General features: G+C 30.6%; 1 protein-coding gene across 1 annotated transcript in view; it reads right to left on the bottom strand.

Moving 5' to 3' along the window:
• LOC129231246 (huntingtin-like) overlaps window positions 1–23,421 on the bottom strand; it is a 231,271-nt gene that overhangs the window by 136,527 nt on the left and 71,323 nt on the right. Inside the window, exons 17-22 of the mRNA XM_054865524.1 lie at window positions 20,699–20,844; window positions 13,216–13,364; window positions 10,197–10,311; window positions 7,501–7,685; window positions 3,864–3,988; window positions 2,777–2,962 (exon numbers count right to left, since the gene is read on the bottom strand). Of these exons, the coding sequence (XP_054721499.1) occupies window positions 2,777–2,962; window positions 3,864–3,988; window positions 7,501–7,685; window positions 10,197–10,311; window positions 13,216–13,364; window positions 20,699–20,844 (906 nt within the window). The remainder of the gene's footprint in view (window positions 1–2,776; window positions 2,963–3,863; window positions 3,989–7,500; window positions 7,686–10,196; window positions 10,312–13,215; window positions 13,365–20,698; window positions 20,845–23,421) is intronic.

Genomic DNA, 23,421 nt, shown 5'->3' with positions numbered 1-23,421 from the left:
GCCTGCAATTGTTGATATACTGTTGATTTTGATGCTGGAAAGTTTACTTCTTTACAAACTGATTGTGTTGACAGGTACTGGGTTGAAACTAATCTCACCATCTCTCTATCTTGTCGTTCAGTTGTTTTTTTTTTTCCTTTTTTTTTTGGTCTTCCAGAACGAAAGGTTCGCTTCAAAATTATTTATCTTTTGACAAAATTTGGTAAATACCTACCCTACTGCATCCAATTTTTCTTGTAATAACCACCACTTTCCATCCCCACCCTTTCAAACCATATATTTGCAAAATTTCCTTTTTAGAGATTTACACATTGCGGGGCATCTTGGCAATTGTTCAGAAACGGAAACACAGGCTCGTTTTTATGACAGAAAACGTGTGCGTCACAAGTAAATGATCTTGTCGTATGCGAATTTTTAGTATCAATACTAAAATCAGGTTTTAAAATTGACTGTCTATATATTTTTGGGACAACATTTTTTTGCTTATATTTTTAAAAAATAGATCTATGATCGATGAAAGTTGTTTGAGCATTTTATTATTTTTATGTTATTATTCGCTATTTGCACAGCTTATTCTACCTTGCTTACTTGTATAGTTAGCGCATGGTTTCAATAAAATGACTGTCTATAAACTTGTGGAACTCACTTCACTATTAATATACAATAATAAGTTTTAAGCAGTAATAAACTGTTTAAAGAATCACAGAATAAATTAAAAGAGAATACAGCCGAATCCCGACTTACGCAAAGGATGCTTTCCAAGACTCCTCCCGTAAGTCGAAATTTTGCGTTTAAGAAAAACATATGTATAACATTTTTTTAAAGCATACCAAATTCTTTTAGACACTTATAAACACCCCTCCAAGTGCTTTAAAAAATTCATCAACTACACACTACAGTTTCTTAAATAAAGAACTAAACTTTTACTGTATTTAAAAAATAAAAAAAACTTTTATTCAACATGAAATATTTTAAATGCACAAAATGAATGGGAGTAATAGACATAAAATAAAACACGGTACACAAAGTATGTACTAATAATAAAATGCTGAACTATAATAGTATTGTACAGGACATACAGTAATAATATTTAAAAGTAAAAAAATGAAGATAATGATTTATGCTCCATGATCAGATTGTTATTCTCATCCAATGCATTTTTAAATACAGTTGCTTCACCTTTTCTTTTATAACTTTTCAATTTGGGGCAACAACCCCTCTTTCTTATCTCTTTAATCCACAATACAAGAGCAGCTTCTATTTTAATAATATTTACTTTGCTAGACTGCTCTGCAAGCTTCAAAACAAAGTTCTGAACTTTTATGGATATCTTTTTGTTTCGACTTTTAATTGTACATATGGAAGATTCACTCATATTAATGTCATGTTACTGTTGACATTTGGTAGTTGTTCAAGCATATCGAGAATCTTAGGCTTTTTTTTTTTATCAGAAACTTTCTTTTTCTTTTTATCTTCACAAACTTTAGATAAAGGTGCCACTGAGGTGCCAGAAATTTCATACACTTTAATATTTAGAATGAAAAAAATGAATAAATAAAAGATGCTGAGTGGTTTTTTGATACACTAACAACGCGATGCGTAGATTAGTTTGGTGTGAGAACTTTCGCTGTCAGTGATGCTCAAAGGGATGTAATAACATTTATGAAATAAATATTTTGTAGCCAATAATGAAGCAGATACTTCCTTCCAAAAAAAAATCCTGTTGTGGACGAAAATTTCACATTAGCTCCAAAATTCATTACTCCGGAAAAATTTGCATTGTAGCCATTTCGTGTAAGTCGAATTGTGTTGTAGAGGGAGTCTACAACACAATGTGTGTATTTTTGAAAAATCTGAAGATAATAAAAGAGAAAATAATAACTGGCAAAAAAAAATCTTGCTGTCATAACATAAGTACAAACTGAAGAAATTACTCATTCTCATATGAATCTTCCAAGTAACATGTCACTAAAAAAGCTAAGAAAATAATTCTAAAATCCTATTAGTTTTCATTATTCAAATGCTGTCAAAACAGGAATTTAAAAAACGGTTCTATGCAGTTCCTTCAATCATTGAATAAAGCACAAGCTTATTTCATTTTGGAAGATTGCTGAAGACAAATAAATGAGACAGTACTAAGTTTTGACAGACGGCAAGTAATTAAAAAATGCAGCAGTAAAGTAAAAGCCAAATATTGTTGACAGAAAGTTAAACATGACAAGCATTTCTTAAATATAATTATTTAACTATATTATAATAATCCAATAGAAAAAAGTACATGTGCATAATTTAATTAAACTTTAAACCTGTAATTTGTATTTAAAATGGAAGAGGGTAGAGTTTGACTTGACAATTTGTTTCTGAATCTTATTTCAAATTTGTTTCGCCCACTTGCAGAATATTGTAGTTAGTACTCTGCAAGCGCACTACTATTGTACAACTTTGTAGTAGTTATAGTAACCAGAAGCTTATTGATATTAATGCATTAAAAAATATCAAGTTGTGTAAGCATTGAAAAACCATGCAGAAATACATTTCCAGTTTGCTTTAATTTTCAGTCATTCAACTAAGGTTTTTCAGCTAATGTCATGCAGAGTAATTTAAAAAACAATAAAACACTTATAAAAACAGTTTAATTTGTAATAACAACTTGCACACACAATTTTAAAAGAGGACTACAAAATTACAGGAATATATAAAGAATAAAAAAATGCACAATATAAATATTCAACACTTATTCAGAGTAAGAACTAACTAAATTATCAATTATGCTGACCTGTCTTACACACTGTACAGATGAACAAGGCTCCATGACCATTAGAGATTTTAAGTAACATAGAATTTCTTCTGAATTCTTAACCATATCATGGGATTCAGACATTTCTAATATCTGAGACATTACATCCAGACCACATTTTAGCAACTGACAAAACTTTTCACTACTTTGAAAATCCATAGATATCTAAAAGGAAAAGAAAATACAATTAAAAAAACTATGATCATAAAGTAAAATATATTTAATGAATCTTCCATTATTTACGCCTTGAAAAATCTTTACTCCCTAAAACTGTTACAGCTTTTTAAGAGAAAAAATATTCCACTAATTATAACTTTTCAAAAGTACAGCTGTAATCTCTCATTTTTAAAAGCTTAAATTTTTTGCCTTGGTTTATCATTGATTTTAAAAAAAGGAATAAAAATGTTAATGATGACATTTGAGTAACTACATTAATTCTAAAATTTTCTAATTGATTAATCATCATTATTATTATTATTATTATGAAAAGAAATTGTATGGAAACATAAAATGAGCATCAAACACTGAATTAAAACTTCCAATTCCTTCGGCAAAAAATAGATGTACATAATTCAGAAGTCAGATTGAACTAACAAGGATAAAAACATTTAGCTGCTTAAAAATCAACAAAACTTTTCCCTATACATAAAAATGTAAATAGAAGTGAATATTTTAGTTATTCTGATGAATATTAAAAGATGGCTACTATATATATGATAGACTATCTAGATACTACATTTGTAAGCCTTTTAAAGAAATTAGCTATTCAATATTTTCTTTCAAAATAGGTAACTTTAGAAAATTTTGAAGTCCTTCTTTAATACAGTAATTTTCACTACAAAAAACACCTCTTCTAAAGCGTATATTCATTAGTAACTCATTCTAAAGAACTAAGAAATTCAATTTAAATTATTATAAAAGTATTTTCTTATTCAATGTTTTCAACACAAAAGTAAAAGATAGTTCCAACAAAAAAGTAACTTTATAATCAGGATCTAGTAAACATCAGTAATATACATCAGTAGAATCTTAACAAAAACTTATAAATTGTTCATAAAATAATTACTTTGTAACTACCGTAAGCTCCCTGGAGAATTTCAAACAATTTCATGTACAAAGGAAAAGTATGAAACTGGCCAAAGGCATCAGGAATTTTGTTTCCAGAACGTTCTTTCTCAGAGTCTGTTTTATCTAAAATATGATATCAGAAGTTGCTAAGCAATTTCAAAATTTTACCAGAGTTAAATTATTTTTCTCAACATCATAAGAAAATAAATATTTTCTACTTAATCTAAAAAATGTTCAAAGATAATTTTGAATGCAAAATCATGAACTTTTTCATACGGATTGATAGGAACATGTAGCTGCAAAAGTGGTATTTCCTATTATTTTTGTAAATGCATTTTTTTTTTTTTTTCAGATATTGCAATACTTAGGTAAAGCAATAACCTGAGATAGAGAGTTTCAAATTGGCCTCCTAAATGATTTAAATGCAACAGAAGTTACTGTAACTCATATGTTTTCGACATAATGCAACGGATGTGTCAATTTTATATTTTTTGGGAGATACCTAGTTTTGCAGTCATGTGCTTCAACTACATTATGATTGAACAAGCTATTGAATACTTTGGTTAAGATATAAAACATCATTAAATACATAAAAAGTAAATTCCAAAGAATAATTGAATGGCATTATTGATAAACTAAGCATTGATTTACAAATACATATGAGAATAAAGCTATTAGCATGCAACTTCACAGACAATTTGTAAAAAAATAATTGGTTAGCATTCAGCATCACTGCAAGCAGAAATGCATTTAACAGGACAGAAATGACTCACAGTTAACGCAACTACAGTAGAGCATCAATCATTCAGATCAGTCCCGGCCAAGGCAGATCCAGTTTTTATAAAATCCAGATAATTGGACAACTTTAAAAAATGGTAATGATAATGTGTTTTGGAAGCTTCTGTTCACTTTTTCCAGACTTGGAATTGCAAACCGTAGTATTGTATATTGCGGAGAATTCCACCTTTTGCTGGTTTAGTGTTTCACATTAAAAGTACATAAATATACAGCTGGCTCTCTGTTTAACAGTGCTCTATTTAACGACTTTCTCTATTTAACGATGCCTTTTCACGGTCCCAGATGGTCCACTATAGCAAAGGTTCCCAAACTTCAGACTTCTGCGAACCCCCTCCGGAAAAATTACGAGCTTCGTGGACCCCTCAACCCCCCCCCCTTTGCGCAGGCAAAAAAAAGATTTGACACAGTCAAATCTTTTTTTTCTAATATATTTTTACGCTTTTTTTTCCCTTTAAATTTATTTATTGTTCTGTATATTTTTACAGAGTTCATCTGGTTTTCATTTCTTACATTATTATTTTGAGTTAAGGAAGTAAAATCTATTTGAAATTCAGGTAGGAATAAGAATATAATCACAAAATTTCTACAGCAAGTTTACAAATAAAAATGAAGTTAGTGAACAAAACACTGTTAATCTAATTTAAGTGTGTTAATTCTTCATTTGAGTTGCATTTTATAGCGAATTAGGATTTTAATTATGAACTATGATTCGGGCAAACCTACCCCGGCAGCGTCGTAATACTATGATTAGGATCTGCGTAACCTTTACAATGCTGCCTGCTTAAGTTTGTCTCAATTATAGGGAGTCACCGCCCTCTGCTCGCAATCGGTCACTAGTCGTTGGAAACTGCAAGCAGTTTCATTCGTCGCATTCAATGCATTATTAATACTTCAAATGTAATTATAATACTGAAAAAGTATGCTTACCATTAACACAGAAAAAAACATCAATTAATTCCACCTGCAATAGTGCTACAATCTTGCTCACCACTCTTATTTTTTTTCCAACGTAAATGGACGAGTCTTGAAAATTTTGGAGCAATAGTTTATTTAAAGAATAATATCCCAGCTCTAAAAATGTGCCTCAATGTTTGCATTTCACTTAATATAGTTTTGTAACAATATGAACTTCGTCATGTACACAAAATTAATTAATGTGCAGTGTGTTTACTTCTGAGAGTTCCAAGGGGAGGGGGGGCAGCTGCAGCCTGCATGTACTTAAGCAAGAACTTATTTATTCCTCATAGATGTGCTTTCTTTTTGAATTAAAATATCGTTACTCGTCCTTCAATCTCTTATTATATTTAACGTTTTATCTGGATAGCACCACGGACCCTCTGGCATGGACTCGCGGGCCCTGGGGATATGCGGACCACAGTTTGGGAAACTCTGCACAATAGTGCTAAAAGCATTCTATTTAAGGATGCTTTCTACATAAGGACAATTTTTTGTGGCCCCTTGAAAGCCTTTAGACAGAGAGCCAACTGTATTGTCTTTCATACTGAACAAGAATGAGATATCTCCAGTCAATACTACATACAATGTTAAAAAATATTTTGTTGTATTGTTTTGAAATAAAAAATTTTTTATCAAAAGGTTCACTGTTTTCTTGCTAGAACCAAATAGGGTTTGGTTATTTTTTTATAACTAGAATTTATTTCAATTATTATATGTATTTGGATTTTTGAGTAAGAATGAATGGCTCCAATATGCAACAATTAATTATGCATAGATTATGCATTACATTTAATTAAAATAGCATTGAAATCTTTGAATAGAGGCCCATTGTCAGATGAAATTAAGTGTAAAGAAAAAATCCCTAAAAATAGCTCTGTAAAAATTTGATTCCTGAAAGTTTTTAAAAAGTAGAGCAGAGTCCCCTTTTTGCACCAAAGACTTTAAAAGGCATATTTACAATCAACATGCAGAATACTCTCAGCCCAGTTATGACATCCAGAGACTTCATTTTCGTCCTTGCAGTGGACTCATTTGTCTGGAATAGTCAATAACTGAGCTAGTGGCGGATGTCATCTTATTGAAACTGAGATTTCCAACAAACCAGTAGCTAAAGTTAATGTAGCACAGTAAGTAGCCACAAGCAATGGTTTGGTTCAACTCCAAAATTGTAGGCAAAAGCATAGGTAATAAACAGCAACTTACTGCCCAAAGCCAGGGCTAAGGCAGAATTACATGCAATATACTGACAGCTTGCTTATGGCATTGAAAGACTGCAGTTTTGCCCTTGTTATGAAGCCACTTGTCTGGAATAGTCAATAATGGAGCACATAGGTCTGAATTAAAGGCAATAACTTACTGCTTATTACCTAAGCTTTTACCTTCAATTTTCGTGTTAAACCACACCATTGCTTGAAACTGCTTGCTGTGCTAAATTAATTTAACTACCAATGTGTTGGTAATTCAGCATCAATGAGAAGACATCTGCGTTTAGCTGGGTTATTCTCTGCACCAGATTGACGAGCTCTTGTTAAGGACGAGACTGCACATAGACTGGATGCAATAACTGAGCTGTCGGTGTATTGCTTTATATCTTTTTTCTTTTAAGTTTGGTCCAATTTTGTTTTTATTATTATTTTAAAGCTTTTTAATAGAAGTGCACATAAATAGTATTACATGTAAAAAAAACAGTACAATACATTCAAAAACTCAGATTGTGTGATTCAAAATGCTCAGGGCATCTAGTTACTTGGCCTAAAGAAGATCACTGGCACTCTACTGCATTTCAAAGAGCTAAAAATTTCTATTTTATAAACGAGTTTGTGCATGCTCATAGAATCGCACAAAAAGCGCTACACATAAACATTTGAACAAATTATTACCAATAACTTTGCTGGGAGAACCCTTTATTGAATTAATTCCAGAAGGAAGCGTTTCCTCTTTCATCTTATTTTTTCTTTTAATAGGACTTAAAGATGGTGCATTTGGCAAAGATGGCAAAGCAGGCCTATTAGCAATAGAAATTGGATACTGTTCTTCCACAACATGAGTAAATATATTTAATAACCTAAAGTAAGAAAACCAGTACTTAGACAAAATACAACCAAAATAATGCAAAATACAAAATAGCTTTGAAATTGCATATGTAGAATCGACACAAGAACGAAAATAAAGGGCTATCAAAGAATGATTGATTAATAGTACATTTTTTAAGTTTTCCTACAGAGCAAAGCATTCTTTCTTTGTAGCTGATTAACACAATGAAATGATCAGAATTATCAAAAAAAAAAAACCTTTTAATCATATACATATACAGTTGGCTCTTTGTTTAACGACGCTCTATTTAACGACGGCTTTTCAGTCTCAGATGGTCCACTACAGTTTTAAAAGCATTCTATTTAAGGACACTTTCTACTTAAGGACGATTTTTTGTGATCCCTTGAAAGTCGTTCAACTGAGAGCCAACTGTACGTATATAAAAGTGTATATATATATATATGTGTGTGTGCGTGTGTGTATAGAGAGAGACAATACATAAAACAAATAACGAAAACAAATGCCAAAAAAAAGCTCGTTTAGTTACAGATTCAACAAACCTTTTTCCAAAATTCTCTTCAACTACAAAAAGATTGCTAACAATTTTCAAGAGTTCCAAATTTTGAGTGTGATTATGCCACTTTTTCCAACACTATTTTTTAATAAAGAACATGGTCATATCCTCACTGGAAATTCGGACTTCATAAAATATTCTAATTTACAGCAATTACTTCTACTAGGCACCAAATTTAGACCTAATTTTAAGGTCAACTCTAGTTTCGCCTTTAGTCCACTCTAAATGGAACTTAATGTTTTTTTGCTAAAATTAGCATATAGGTTCAACCTGCCACTTCCTTCAATATATTAAAACTTCTCTTCAAACTTTCCTCAATTGAGGCAATTGTTTCCATCGCCTTTCTGTTGGAGATAAACTTTTTATCAAGGATGGACACAAGGGGGGGGGGCAATGGGGGCAATCGTCCCCTTCCCCCTTGAGCCAAGAGAAGACTAACTGGGCAATTACCAAAATAAACCAAAAAAACTAAAGAATATTTGCAAAACAAGTGAATATTCACCAAATTCTTTAGAGACAAAAGAACATTCTTTTCTGCCTTTCTAGGAATAAGAATTTTATAACTTTTTTTTTTTCTCATTGGGATTGAATTTCGACTTGAATATATGATGAAACAAAAATCTCAAGATCTTCACCGAGAAAGAAAAAGTCTAACGGACAAAAATGCATATCATAAAGGGGGAAGGGGGAAACATAACCTTCGAAATCAGACATTCAGAGCTGCCAACATTTTTGAAGCCCAACAAAGGAGCGAGGGAACAGAAAAAACAGGACAAAAGAGAATAAACAGAATGCAGGAAGCTGATAACTAAAAAGTCACTACCTGAGAGTTAGAAAAGAAGCAAGGACAACTACACTAGCAAGTAGCCCTACCCAAGTGTGAATCATAGATGGAACGAAACTTTGCACATCGATACAACAATGTAAAATATTGTACACATATTTTTTTTCCGGCAACTTTTTACCAAGAGAAATTTACCCCTAAGTATTGGATAATTGAGATATTAGAGGGTACAATATATTCTTTTATTTTAAATTTTATTTACAAAAATTAAAATAATGATTGAAAATTTGGAAAAACTAAACAAACTTAAGTTGACATGTTTCAGGATTTTCTGAAAATACTATTAATAGGGGTAAACCATCCTTCGCAGTATTACCCCATTAGAGTGAAAACCCCTAAATTTAAACCTATTGCAAGAAAGTTACGTTATGTATCAATAGAAAGCTCTATTTTTCAGCTTTACAATATTTTTTGAATTTTTGTTCTACTATTATTGGGAGAGAAGTTACAGTCAATTGTAAGAACACATTTTTCGCTTTTTTTGCACATTTTGAGTTTTTTTACAGGCCTATATGTCGAACAATTTTCAAAGAAGAAATCTACAAATATGCAGGATTACTTATCTTGTCACATATGTCCTTCACGGCAAATTTAATTGAAATCAGAAATGATGAGGTCAAGAAGGTGATTTATCTGACATGGTACATTGAGCACTATGCGGGAAGTCCTAAATACTGCATAAGAGCATTTTATTTTTATCAATATGTTCGACTTCTTGCTTCCATCATTCAACTTGAATGTGTTTTTTAAATCATTGTCAATTAAAAAAACATATATAGAAAAAAAGCATTTTTTAACTGAAAATTATAAGCTTTAGAGCTTGTGCAGCATACCTAAATATTTTTTAATTTCAATAAAAAATTTTGTGGAATATGTGGGTCAGTAGGAGCAACTTTTTATCAACTTAACATTTTGAATTTCCAAAAAAAGCTGTTTTTTGATACACCCTAATATATATGTAGCAAAATTTCATTTTCTCCTGATGAAATTTATAATCTGACCAATTCCACTTTTGTTTTGGACTTCAACTTTTTTTTATTTTTTCCAAAAATGAAAACTCACAAAAATCAGAATGATTGACAATAAAGATGCTGTGTATAGTCAAAATGTTATCAAATACAAACCTCATTAAATGAAGAAAGACTTTTTCAATTAAAGGAAATACATAGCCATCTGGTTTTAACTCTTGAGAATTATTACTATTCTTGTGGGTTTCAAAAAACAATTTATACCACACACCTATGAAAGAAATACAGTTATCACATTAAAATGTAATACATAGACATCATTTAGTTGAAATGTGTCCAACTTTTAACTACCATTTCATGCATAAAAAACAGATTAGATACTATTAAAATAGTTTTTTAAAAATATGTTTTATGTTTGTTTGATTTGTGTCATCCTCTCATGTTTTATTAGTATTTTCTTTCAATGTAGTTAAGAGTTGCTTGAAAACGACATGTTTGTTACTAATTTTACCATTTATTCATTAATAGTTAAGAAAAAGCCTTTATTGCGAAAGGAAATAACTGGAAACAATTTTTTTAAAACAAAATGCATAGAAATACTTGATAGCATTTTTCTTAAAGCAATTTTTTTTCTCAGAAATACATTTGAGACAGTAAGAAGCAAAGGAATGTAAGTGCCAAAATTACAAATCTGGAGATAACTAGTACAGATGGTAGGATAGTTTTGCAGCAAGAGATTGAAAGGTTGAAATATCTCTAGTAAGTACTGCTGTACAGCATGAAATAGAAAATGTTTTCAATAAAAGCCAACCTAGAATCTGAACTTTGACCATGTTTTCTCGAAACATGTAACCATGCACTTATATGCCTTTGCTTCTTACTGCCTCATTTGTACTTGAAAATGAAAAGTATCACTATGTCCTTCCCACACATAAGGGAAAATTATTTAAATCTTTCAACAAATTTTTTAACTATTTGAAAACATATTAAACAATTAAATGTTCCTTACTTTCCAAACCTTTCTCTGAAAAAAAAGTCAATTATTAGAAAACCCATAAAATTTATAGCCTGGTCAAAATAAACAAAGAAAAAAAATGCAAAAGTTCTGAACAATTAGCATAGATCTGGAAGTTGGTACAGACCTTAAATATGTTATTATAAGTGAAGTGTCAAACATCCCCATTTACCCCACTTGAGCTAAAAATTTTATGCAATTTTAATGGTCAATAAAAACAAAAAATATTTTGAAAAATTGGAAAAATTTGTATTGACCTGAAAATTGATAAAAATCTTAAATACATCATTATACATGAGATATCAAAGGTAACCATAGATCCAAATTGAACAGAAAATGTCAAGTAAGGTCTTAGGTCAAAACAGATTTTTAAAAAGTTTGAAAAATTGGAAGAAATTGAATTGATATTGGAAACATTTGCTTTTTTTAACCCTTGAGGCAGAATTAAAAGCAAGTATGAAATGCTAAAAAAAAAGTTTCACCATTTAACAGATATAAAATGCCAACGTAGAGCATGTACAAAACTTTTCTTTTTTTTCGAAAAGTTTTCCTTTCAACTTTCTTTTCTTCTTTATTTTTTATGAATATCTTATGAGGGGTCTAATATATTATTTTTCCAATTTTTTAGGATGTATTTTTTATTTAAGGGGGTATTCTTGTTTAGAAAATTATGGAAAAAAAAAAAAAGATTTTTTTCCATCATATTTTAAAAGTTTATACCTTCATGAAAAAGCTACTAAGAGGATTTATGGAAATTTGAACTATTTTTGGAGTTGCAGTTGGTTTTATTAAAATAATTTCTTTTGCTCTCAATATATACCTGGCAATCAAGCCTCTCGAAGGTTCTATAAGCCTATTGTTTATTTCTTCAATGTTAAATTCACATTTTTAATATAAAATAGATAAAAATAAAAAGCAAGTAATTCTCATCCAGATAGACAAAGAAAAAGTCAGCAAATGAGATCAATTGTGTATCAAATGCTTCAAGGTAAGAGCTTATGAAGTTTTAAAAGAAAGCAGAAAAGCTCTTATGGCTGAAAGATCTGCCAAAAATGTAGCTATTGAGGAGGAGGAAAGAAAATTGTATAAGGCAGGGATGGTTGATTCAAAACAAAATACGTATAACATACCATTAAATCACTCAGAGTGCCCAAGATGAGACTGCAAACTTCAAATGTTTTTTTCTCAAAACTAGCTTTGTCGATACACTTTACAAGATATGTCAAGTTCTAATGCACCGATTTACTTGAAATTTGCTAGACTTTAATAGTATCAAAATTGTCTCCACACAGGATTTTTTCCAATTTTTGATTTTTATTATTGTTTTAAAAATACCTAAGTTGAAAAAAGGAACCGAAAAAGACCTTTTTTTCCCCCAAAAAGAAGCCATTTTGTGCAGTTTTTTTTTATTGGAATCACGCCAACCAGGAGACCCATTCCCTCCCTTTTTTTAGAGTCCCCACTTTGCCAGTCTCTACCAACTCCCATTTTGATTTTTTTTTCAACTATTATACATTAATATATTTTTAAAGAATCAAATAAAAACTGATAAAAATGGATACTGAAAATGGTTATTTTTTTAAAAATTATGTCCGTACGTTTATTATGTCCATAAAATCATCTCAAAATCAAGCACCCTTAAGAACTAATTCGTAACATGTACAAGAGCATCATTGCCATTTGTGAAGATGTCGATTTGCTAATAATATTGACTGCAGGAACTGCTACTGACTGAATTAATTACCTATTAAAACCTAATAATACTGGGATAGAAGCAAAAATGTATTCACTACAAAGTTCAATTTTATATTCAAAATGTCAAGCTTATATCTTACTTTTATATACAATTACTACATGCCATGCTAAGTCACAGAGTTAAAAGCCAGGTAAAGCAAAAGTGTTTAAATGATTTGAAAAACATCAGGATTTTGTTCATTACACTGAAGTATTCAAGAACTTCAGTTTTTCTCCTGATATCATCGTCACAAATGGAATTTGCTTTTCTCTTGCTATGTATGTAGCTCAACAACAACAAAAAAAAATCTATAGAAAAGTAAAAGTTTAAAAAATACACCATTGTCTGATAATGAAATATTTCATGTGGATAACTATTAATGTTCTTGTAAAAATAAAAATTTTAAATACTATTACAATACTTACCACTCAGTAAATTTCCTACTAACTGTAAAACATGAGTGTGAGCAACAAGATCTAGGCATAAAGATGTGTTATCAACAAGTAAAATTAGATGGCACAATAAATCAGATGTCTGAGATGGTTTTTCATTAAGGCTGATTTCAATAGGTTTACTGAAAATACATAGCAAGAGTTATTCCAGGATCAATAAACATTTAGCGCTAATGAATTATGAGATAATAGAACTGCAAAAGGGACCCCAAAATTGTTTCACATGCATTTGTTGAAATATCTCTGCCTACTAGAAAATATTGAATTACACACTATAAATCTGTTGAAGTTTTTGAAAAGAGAAAATTAGTTATTGTTTTAGAGCAGTTGGTAACCATTTTACATTAGAGTGTCAAGAACTAAAATGGAAATATTGAATATTTTTTAAGGCCAGTAAATGTCTTGTTACATATTTTAAATACTTCTATCATCTTGACTGAAAAAAAATATATAAATAAATTTTTACTGACAACATATGGTACACTCCATACTAGAAAAAGAGTTTTTTAAATTTATTATACCCATAACAAAAAAAATTATTGAGTATAATTTTGTGAGTGATTATACACAAATTTCAAATACCATTAGTTAAATAGTGAACAAAAAAGTGCAATTTCAAACTTAACTGTGAATTTCAATGCAAAGAAATATCTTCTATTTTTCAGTAATGAACTTGTAGAATGTATTCTATCTCATTAAAATGCATAAACAAAAACAATTATGAACTTCAATGCTCAGTATAGATATTTAGTAAAAAACAGTTTTGGCAAATAATGTCGACTAAAAATAAACAACAGACAGAATGGAACTTAAGCAGACTGGATTTGGCTAAAATGGTTTAAAAACAAAACATTGCGGAAAGTTGCTTCCAAAATACCAGAAATGTTGTACACATTCCATATGTTTTCCTTCAAAGCTCAATTACATAAATATGGCAAAACATCACAGAAGAAGTCTGAAAATAGTAAATAAAAACGATAAAATCATTTTAGATTTAGTTTGAAGGAGGTATTTTCGTCTTATTTAGCGAAAATTATCAAAAACTTATTTTGAAAAAAAAGGGGGGTAGGTTCTAAAATGTACTCCAAATGGCTTCCCCAGGAGGAAAATTACGTTCTTAATTTGAAGCACGAAACTTTTTACTAGTTTAAACGGATTGGTCATTATGTCAATAGAATTTTGTAATTCAAGACTAAATGCATTTTTAAGAATTTATTATGAATTTGGACATGACAAATAGATTAAAGGCTAGCAGAAACCATTGAAAGAAATCCTATGAGATTATGCTATAGTAAAGAATGTTTTAAATAATGAAAGTAGATTCACTAGTCAACAGGATTGGGAAGGTAGTTCAAAATGATAAGGAGACAGCTGATATTTAAATATTTTTCTTTTCCCCCATATTTTTATCACAACATTCTCTTGTGAATTTCTAACATATCAACAGCTCACACAAGCAAGCTGCAAACTAATACAGTCCCGGACAAAAATATAAAGCCAGCAACAATGTGACCAAAAGAATGTTGATTCAGAAAGAAAGTTATTTAATATATTTAGTATGTGTATTATTGGGTAGTAAGAGCCAGTCACCAATTAGGTAGTAAAATCTAATAATGTTTGCTGTATGACACCGGCATCTGTTTTGCAGAAAGACTGTTATTCGACAAAATTATAAGGCCATTATGCCAATTTTACACCAGGTGGGAAACTAGCCTATGACTGATGCTGCGTTGCCTAGAATTGAGCCAAAACTATCATGCCAGCTAAAAGCTTCCGTCAATGAGAATTGTTGAACATGGGTACAGGCAAAACATTGACCGAAAAAGAGCAAAGACAGATCCTTGTATTTTATCATTGTGAGCTAAGTTCTTGCTATATTTGAAAAAGCACCGTATTTTTCTTTTTATTATCTGTGGTGGCGCATAATCTGCAGGTTCTAAAATCGGCCTGAAGGAAAAAAAATCTTTGTATTATCTGCAAATAATACAATGCAAAAAAATGCAGTTTTGATGCAATATGAAATTTTAGCAACTAAATTTAAAACGTGAGGAAGTAATAACTTTTGAGGTATATTCAATATTAAGAAACAAAATAATCTAAAAAGTAAAGATTTCTTCTTGAAACTGTCATACTAGTATGCTAATTACTTGAAGATAGAATCAAGAAAGGACAATCGGTCTAATCTTGTGCATATGAAGGCTTCTTCCTTTACTGTATGTTGCTTATTTTACATAGCCTGAATCGCGTAAGAAGAAAATTCAAGCTATGCAAAATAAACAACATACATGCAGGGTAATGATCTCTAATGGCGAATCTTGCCGTAAATATTGATGTAAATATTGAGGTCAATGCGTTAGTGTTGAGGGGAAAAAAATGCACAGATAATCCACGACAGCGTATAATCCAGACCTCATTAATTTTATACTTTTTTAACAGATAATCCGCAAATAACATACAGGAAAATATGGTATTAAAAGGTCAAATATTGTTAGCAGTAATTTCTAAAACAATCTACAAATTATTTCCAAAAACGATGTACAGGGAGGTAAGGTTAATTAACTCTTCAATAAAACAGACATATCATGGAGTTACCCAAAGAAATATGTCTTCAGTGGCAATTGTCTAAGATCTGGAAATTCCATATTCAAGTAGAAAAATACAATGAGCAGATATCAGCAAATCCCTATCTATGGCACACGAAAATGTAGAGGATACCTTCATCAAGGGTAAAGCATTAAAGGCATCATATATAATTTCCAAAACAAAAAAATTGTGGCAATTGGTAATACATTATAAAATGTGATTTTCTCTGACAAAAACAAAATCAACACTGACTGGCCAGATGGATTTTAAAACTATTGGTACCATATATGTCAAGGTTTCTCACAAAGCCTTTTATAGTGTTGGACGAGGAAGAGTTATTGTGTGGGAACACTTTGCAGCTAGTGGAGTCACTTAGATAGTGATAATAAAATCGAAAAGGCATCACTGGATTATTAAGATGTTCTTGTCCTCAATATGTTGCCAGAGGCAGCCATTATCACAAACCGAGACAACTTATCTTAACAAGACAATGCCTCTGTTCATACCTCAAGTTATATAAACATATGGTTTTAGGTCAACGGAGTGAGTTTTTTGAACTAGTTTGCTAAAAAGCATTGATTTGAATTCAAATGAGAACTTATGGGGCCTTTATTGGGTGATATTTGCGAAAATAGGAAATATTACAAGAACAACATCAAACTGAATAAAGCAGTACAACATTATTGTGAGAATGTTCCAAAATTTGTTTTAAAGAAGTTTTTGGAGTCCATGACTTCAATATTGATCAAGATCATTGAGAAAGGAAGCAATTTCAGACTACTAGATTTTTGTTGTCAGGCAAATTCGGCCTTACAATTTTGTCCAACAATATTTTTTTGTTCAGCGTAAAGACATGTTAATGTAGTAATATGATATTAATTGTTCAATGTACTTTTAAACAACTTATATTTAAAATGACTCTTGGTTTTATATGGTTTCTTTCCACAACCACTTGCACTGTTTTACCTCACTATTTAACATGTTTCTTTCCTGGCTTCATATTTTTGTCCAGTGTTGTATACAGCTTGAGAAATTTGTCTTTAGGGTTGGAGGATGTTATTTGAAAAGGGTTAAAACAGCTAAGGTTCTTAAAGAAATAATATTTTTTGTCGTTAAAAGCAAGAGTGCATTATTTGCCTGAAAAGTACAAAAGCAGCTAAGACTCTAGGCCATAATATTTATCTAAAAATATCCCATATTTTTCCCAGCACAGCATATAGCTTAAAGACATCATATTTTTCGTCTTTACAAGTGAGGATGCTTTTTTTTTTTTTTTTTTTGCAAAAATTTTAATAGAATGCAGAGAAATAGAAGCTTTTTTTAATATTTTCAACTTGTCTTGTAACTAGAGGACAGAGCTAATGAACCAGAAGCTGACTATTAAAACATTGCTTTTCTAGAAGGATGTAAAACCGTGTTAGATTTCTTCCTTTGTGGCGTTTAAAAACAAAATCAGCATATATTTTTCAGAAGAATAATTCACTTGAACTCATGTTTAGATTGTTTTAGTCGTATCCCATTGCTCAGGTTTTAGTTTTTATGTCCCTCAACATTAAAAATTGATATTTTATTTAAAATCTATGCAGCATCAGTTAGTATTGAATAATATACACTTCTAGTCCATAGATATTAAGAGCCATTATTTTGAAGTTCAGACAAGGTGTGGCAGTGACCATTTTTGATTTTAATAATTTTTTTTATATGTCAAAGTTGGTCATGAGAAGTGAACATTCTGAAATTTTTAGCCTTCCAAAAAATTTTTTTCGCTCGTTAAAAATTCCTAAAGTTTGACGTTTTGCAGCGCTTTTTCAGAAAAATTCTAAAAGTCGCATTTCAGTGCGCTTTAGCTCTTTACAGAAAAACCACCCCACAGTTATGTTTATATTTATTCGTTGTACTGTATCTAGTGATGATGACTTCATAGTTATTTTGGTTGGGAATGTTGCTTTCTTCAGATAAGGGGTCGCAAAGTATGGATTTTATCCGTTTTCACGCAAGTTTAACCTGTGTTATTTCCCCCAAAAAGCCACCCCCCGAAAAAAATGTAACATATACTGAAAGTTTATACTATGAAGAGAGTAAATGGCAGAAAATTTGTATGAGGTTTAAGTTTTTTTAGGAGAAAAATACCCTGATATTTTTCAAATTATCAAAAATCGTGCTTTTTTGATCGCAATTAACCCAAAACAGCATCACTAGGAAAAAAATCCTTTTATATATTATGGTACCTGGCTATGTGTAAAACATCATGAAAAAGAAAACAGCATGGGATCTCTTCTTGTTTTCCAGAAAATAATTTCTTTTTTGTAGCTCATTTTATGCATTTTCTCGTACATAAAACGTGTGTCCAGTATGCAGATTAGATCTTCTAAAACTTATAGGATGTAGTAAGAATGTATATATGTGTGTATAGAGAAAGAAAAAGACTAGCAATACTTTATTTTTCTGATTTTTACAAATTGATGGTATTTTAATTGCAGGTAATTCAGAAAACGATAAATCGATATCATATATATATATATATATATTGATTTATCGTATCAATCTCAAAATAATTATTTCTTATTTATGTCCATAGCAATAGAAGAAATATCATGAACAATATGTACTTTACTTTCCTCTAAATGTCTATTTTCTATGTCATCTTCAAATACCTCTAAAAGGCTGTCGGTTCTTGATAAATCAGTATTATCCGCTTTTTTTTTCCTTTGTATATCGGCTAAAAGCAGCTTGAATTTGACTTTTTGTCAGATATTCGTTTGGTTGGAATATTTTTATGTCTTCAATCATCTCTGTTCTCATTGCATGTTCTGCAACAAAAGAGAAAACAAAGAAGAAAACATTTTGGAAATCTCATGTGAGGGGTGGGCTCTCCCAACTCGTAAAAGTACACGATTTTTATTGAAACAAATAGAATTTCTTTATGAAAAGTTCCTTTATGGTAAAAAAACCGGCAGAAAACAGACGCCCGACCAAGTAGAACATGCAATGAGAACAGAGATGATTGAAGACATAAAAATATCCCAACCAAACGAATATCTGACAAAAAGTCAAATTCAAGCTGTTTTTAGCTGATATCCCAAGCAAGAAAAAGCGAATAAAACTGATTTATCAAGAACCGACAGCCTTTTAGAGGTATTTGAAGATGACATAGAAAATAGACATTTAGAAGAAAGTGAAGCAGATATTGTTAATGAAATGTCTTTCATTGCTATAGACGTAAATAAGAAAGAATTACTTTGGGATTGATACGATAAATCAATATATATATATATATATATGATATCTATTTACCTGCAATTAAAATACCATCAATTTGAAAAATCAGGAAAATAAAGTATTGCTAGTCATTTTCTCTTTCTCTATACACACATATATACATTCTTACTACATACTTTAAGTTTTAGCAGATCTAATCTGCATACTGGACACACGTTTTACGTACGAAAAAACGCATAAAATGAGCTACAAAAGAATTATTTTCTGGAAAACAAGAAGAGATCCCATGCTGTTTTCTTTTTCATGATATTTTACACATACCAAGGTACAATAATATATAATAGGTTTTTTTCCCTAGTGATGCTGTTTTGAGTTAATTGCGATCAAAAAAGCACAATTTAAAAAAATTTGAAAAATATCAGGGTAATTTTCTCCTAAAAAAAGATTGAACCTCAAATAAATGTTGAGCCGTTTACTCTCTTCATAGTATAAACTTCCAGTATATGTTACATTTTTTTTCGGGGGTTGGCTTTTTGGGGGAAATAACGCAGGTTCAACTTGCGCGAAAACGGATAAAATCCATACTTTGCGACCCCTTATCTGAAGAAAGCAACAACCCCCAACCAAAATAACTATGAAGTCATCATCATTAGATACAGTACAACCAATTAATATAAACATAACGGTGAGGTGGTGTCTCTGTAAAGAGCTAAAACGCACTGAAATGCGACTTTTAGAATTTTTCTAAAAAAGCGCTGCAAAACGTCAAACTTTTTAACGAGGGAAAAAAAAATTTTGGAAAGCTAAAAATTTCAGAATGTTTACTTCTTATGGCCTACTTTGACATATAAAAAAATTAGGAAAATCAAAAATGGTCACTGCCAAAATTTCCATTTTTTGTCTGAATTTCAAAATAATGGCTCTTAAGCATGAGTAACACGCCAATTTTGTGCATTTACTCCAAAAATGTTTTTAATATCCTTAACACTTTCTAACAGGAAATAATCAAGGTTCTCAAAAACTTGTACATTATCAACATTTGAATCCAGATAAATTGTGTGGAGTTCCCAACTCCATCTCCCATTCTTCCTGGCAAGTAAAAGTTAATCCAACCACCTGCTCTTTGGTTGACACTGGATCAATTGTATAAATATGGTTATGGAATCAGGAAAACTTGTAACAAAGGCTGTTTTTCTTTTTTTTTTTTTTTTTTTAATTTTTTATTTGCCAATCATCTGCTATAAAATAGTTCGTTTTCCATCTAATTGAACGGAAAGTCACTTAAGTTTCTTTGACTTGCAGCTTCACGTTGAAAATTTTTCATTATACAAACAATTATACATTTCGAGCATCTTACAAGGATCATCTGTTCCTATTTGGACTACATCTAAGCAGTAATGCTTAAGAACAACTACTTTATCTTTTGTGTGTGTGTGTTCAGTATAATTTATTCTCATAGTAAATAAATAAACTATAAGTATGAACTAAACATAATTACAACATTGTAAAAAGTGAAAAAATACAGCGAATGAAAAACGCCGAAAACAAGTCGAAAGAATAAGGTCTGAGAACTTCCAGTAGAATTTGTACTATGGAAACTTACCAATTTTAAACAAAATTTTAATGAAGAAACAGAAAAAAAAAATAAACAAACCTGGCAGGAACTTGAGTATGTTGGCGAAAAACTTCAGTGAATGCATATTCATTTGTCACATCTGAAAATACTGCATTCCATGTATGCGAAAATACAGTCACTAGAAATTTCTCAGAGAGTAAAGACAGAGCATGACAGCATCCATACTAAAAAATAAAATCCAAAAAAAAAAAAACATTTTCCTAATCTTATTTAAAGCTGTTTAAAAAAGAAAAGATCAATACACTTAGATGAGTGATGTTTCAAATATTTGAAAAGAAAAACCATTTTTACATGAAATTAAGATTAAATCTTCATTACAACAATCATCACTACAATTATATGTATGGCTCAATCATGTAAAAAAATGAAACACTCCTTCCTATTTAAATACTATTTACATTAGAAACCAATGGAGCCATTAAATTCATAAGGAATAATGTGAAGTATGTTAATTTTAAAATTTTGTTAAGCAGTCATCTTTATTAAAATCAGCAAAAACTTTAAATATATAAAACTCTACCTCTTTGACAGAAATCTTAAACCACAGTATTTTATAAGACGTTACACTTCCAAGTAAAATGCATAACCCAGTTCCTTTTGCTTCAAAGCACTTAGATGCTCCATTAGTTCTCTTTGCTCTGCTAGCCACGACTAGTAAACTAGCACGTTAAAAATAATGATGATTCTTTTATGAATATTTGCTTCTGCGGATCATCAAGATTAAATTGAACTTGGAATTTAGGCTGAATTAAGCTCTCTGAATTTAATATTTAAAAAAGGCGCATTCCAATCAGAATTTTTTAAGTTAGTGTTCATTTTATTATGAATATGGCACCTTCTTAATATTATATTAGTTTCAATGAAGACTTTAACTGATGTCAAAATAACACACAAAGTTAGAAATAGAGTCAAACCTCTCTCTTGAATTTCACAGGACAGAAGAAAAATTCAAACTATGGAGGTTTCGAGATACAGGGGCTTTGATAAAGTTATAAATAAGTAACTCGAACTAAGTCAGAGAAAGAGTTAATAAATACAGTTGGTTAAATACCAACTGTATTTATTAACTCTTTCTCCGACCACGGTTAATATACGAAATCATGACTAAAACGAACATTTTCTTAATTAAGTTTAGTTTACTACTGATCTACATTAAAAATGCCACGGATATTACGCAGAACAAAAAGAAAGCTTCAGTTAAGATGAACAAAACTTCTGACTTTTCACAGAAAAATTTCCTGATTGAAAACTTTTTTTTTCTCCCCAGGTACTTTATGCCATTGCAGAAAGCTTATCATGCATTTCTAATCCTTTGAGTAATTTCCTTCTCATCTTTTGTTTATCAAGTAGTGACAGCTATTCTACCCTTTCCACATGGCACTGAAAATTTTAACTGACAATAACTGTGGTCAGTCAATCTTAAAATAAAATTTGCATTTTTGAAAGAAATGCTTATATCTCTGTGGATATAAGAGATACTTTTACAAAAAATATAAAAATAAATTCAATATTGTTTGTGCAGTTCTGAAAAAAAAAATTACATTTGGTTGGCAATTTAAAACTTTACATAACCTTTTCTTGTCATGGTTTTACTTGGCATGCTCCCTTGTGAATTGGCCGAATACCAAAGTTTCAATCATTTCATTCTCAGAATAGCAATAGGGGGAGAAATGCTTTGGCTCTAACAATAGTCCAGCCCAATGCAGTCCAGAGCACCTCCCACCCCCTTGAAAAGCTAACAAGCTTGAACTCGAGCACAATGAGAAAGGAATACATTGGGTTTTTAACTGCCAACCAAATGTATAGATTTTTTTACCGGCACTGTATATAAACTAATAAAAGAAAAAGCACATAAAAAGTTAAAGGTCCTTAAATTTTGTATTGTTGGTATTTTGTTTTATATATATATATATATATATATATAAATATATATATATATATATATATACACAGTCAATTCGCAATAACTCGAAGTCCTATAACTCAAATATTACTATAACTCGAAGTTTTATTCAAAGATGACTTGGAATTTATTTCAGAGGAACGAAAAACAAAAAAGAAAGAAACAAGTGACTGTGAGAGAAAAATTAATTCACCTCCACTTACAATTCTTGCCCAATAGACCTCTAAAGCAAGAAGAGCACCTGTAGAGCCAATCTGCGATAAAGGAGTTAGCTTGTTTTCTTTTCTCATACTGTACCGTTTAAACTTTGACATGTTGCTGGACTACGAATTTGCTCTTAAGCTGTCAAGTTGTCAAGTCAACTGACTGTACCTTTATTCAAAGGCTGACTTAAGTTAAGAGACATTCCCCTCTATTCTTTAGTTTGATCATTCGCGGATAATTTCCTGAGACAGAGTGAGTTTTCTTTACTGTTAAAGATATCTAAGCAAGTACTCTGTCAATGATATTAAAAGAAAATGAGAAACTTCTACAGCAGTAGAATCCATGAATCCGAATTTGAAACGAATGAAGATGTGTCTCTTTCCTGAAGTAGAATCAACTCTATTCAGTTGGTTTCAACAGTATCGAAATCAAAACCATGCTTTTGATTTTTTTCTCTCAATATTTTTGATTAAACTGGGCATATTGTAAAAAACTTTTAAGTTATATCATTTCATTTGTTATAGGAACACATTAAAATATTCGATGGTTTTTAATATTAAAATGTCGAAAACCAAAACTAGCAGTAAATCGAACTTCCGTTAAATCAAAGTTTTTCGTTGGTCCCTTTAGATTT

Source organism: Uloborus diversus, chromosome 10, assembly GCF_026930045.1.
Source record: "Uloborus diversus isolate 005 chromosome 10, Udiv.v.3.1, whole genome shotgun sequence".
Classification (NCBI taxonomy): domain Eukaryota; kingdom Metazoa; phylum Arthropoda; class Arachnida; order Araneae; family Uloboridae; genus Uloborus; species Uloborus diversus.
This window is presented reverse-complemented; position numbering and strand designations above follow the sequence as displayed.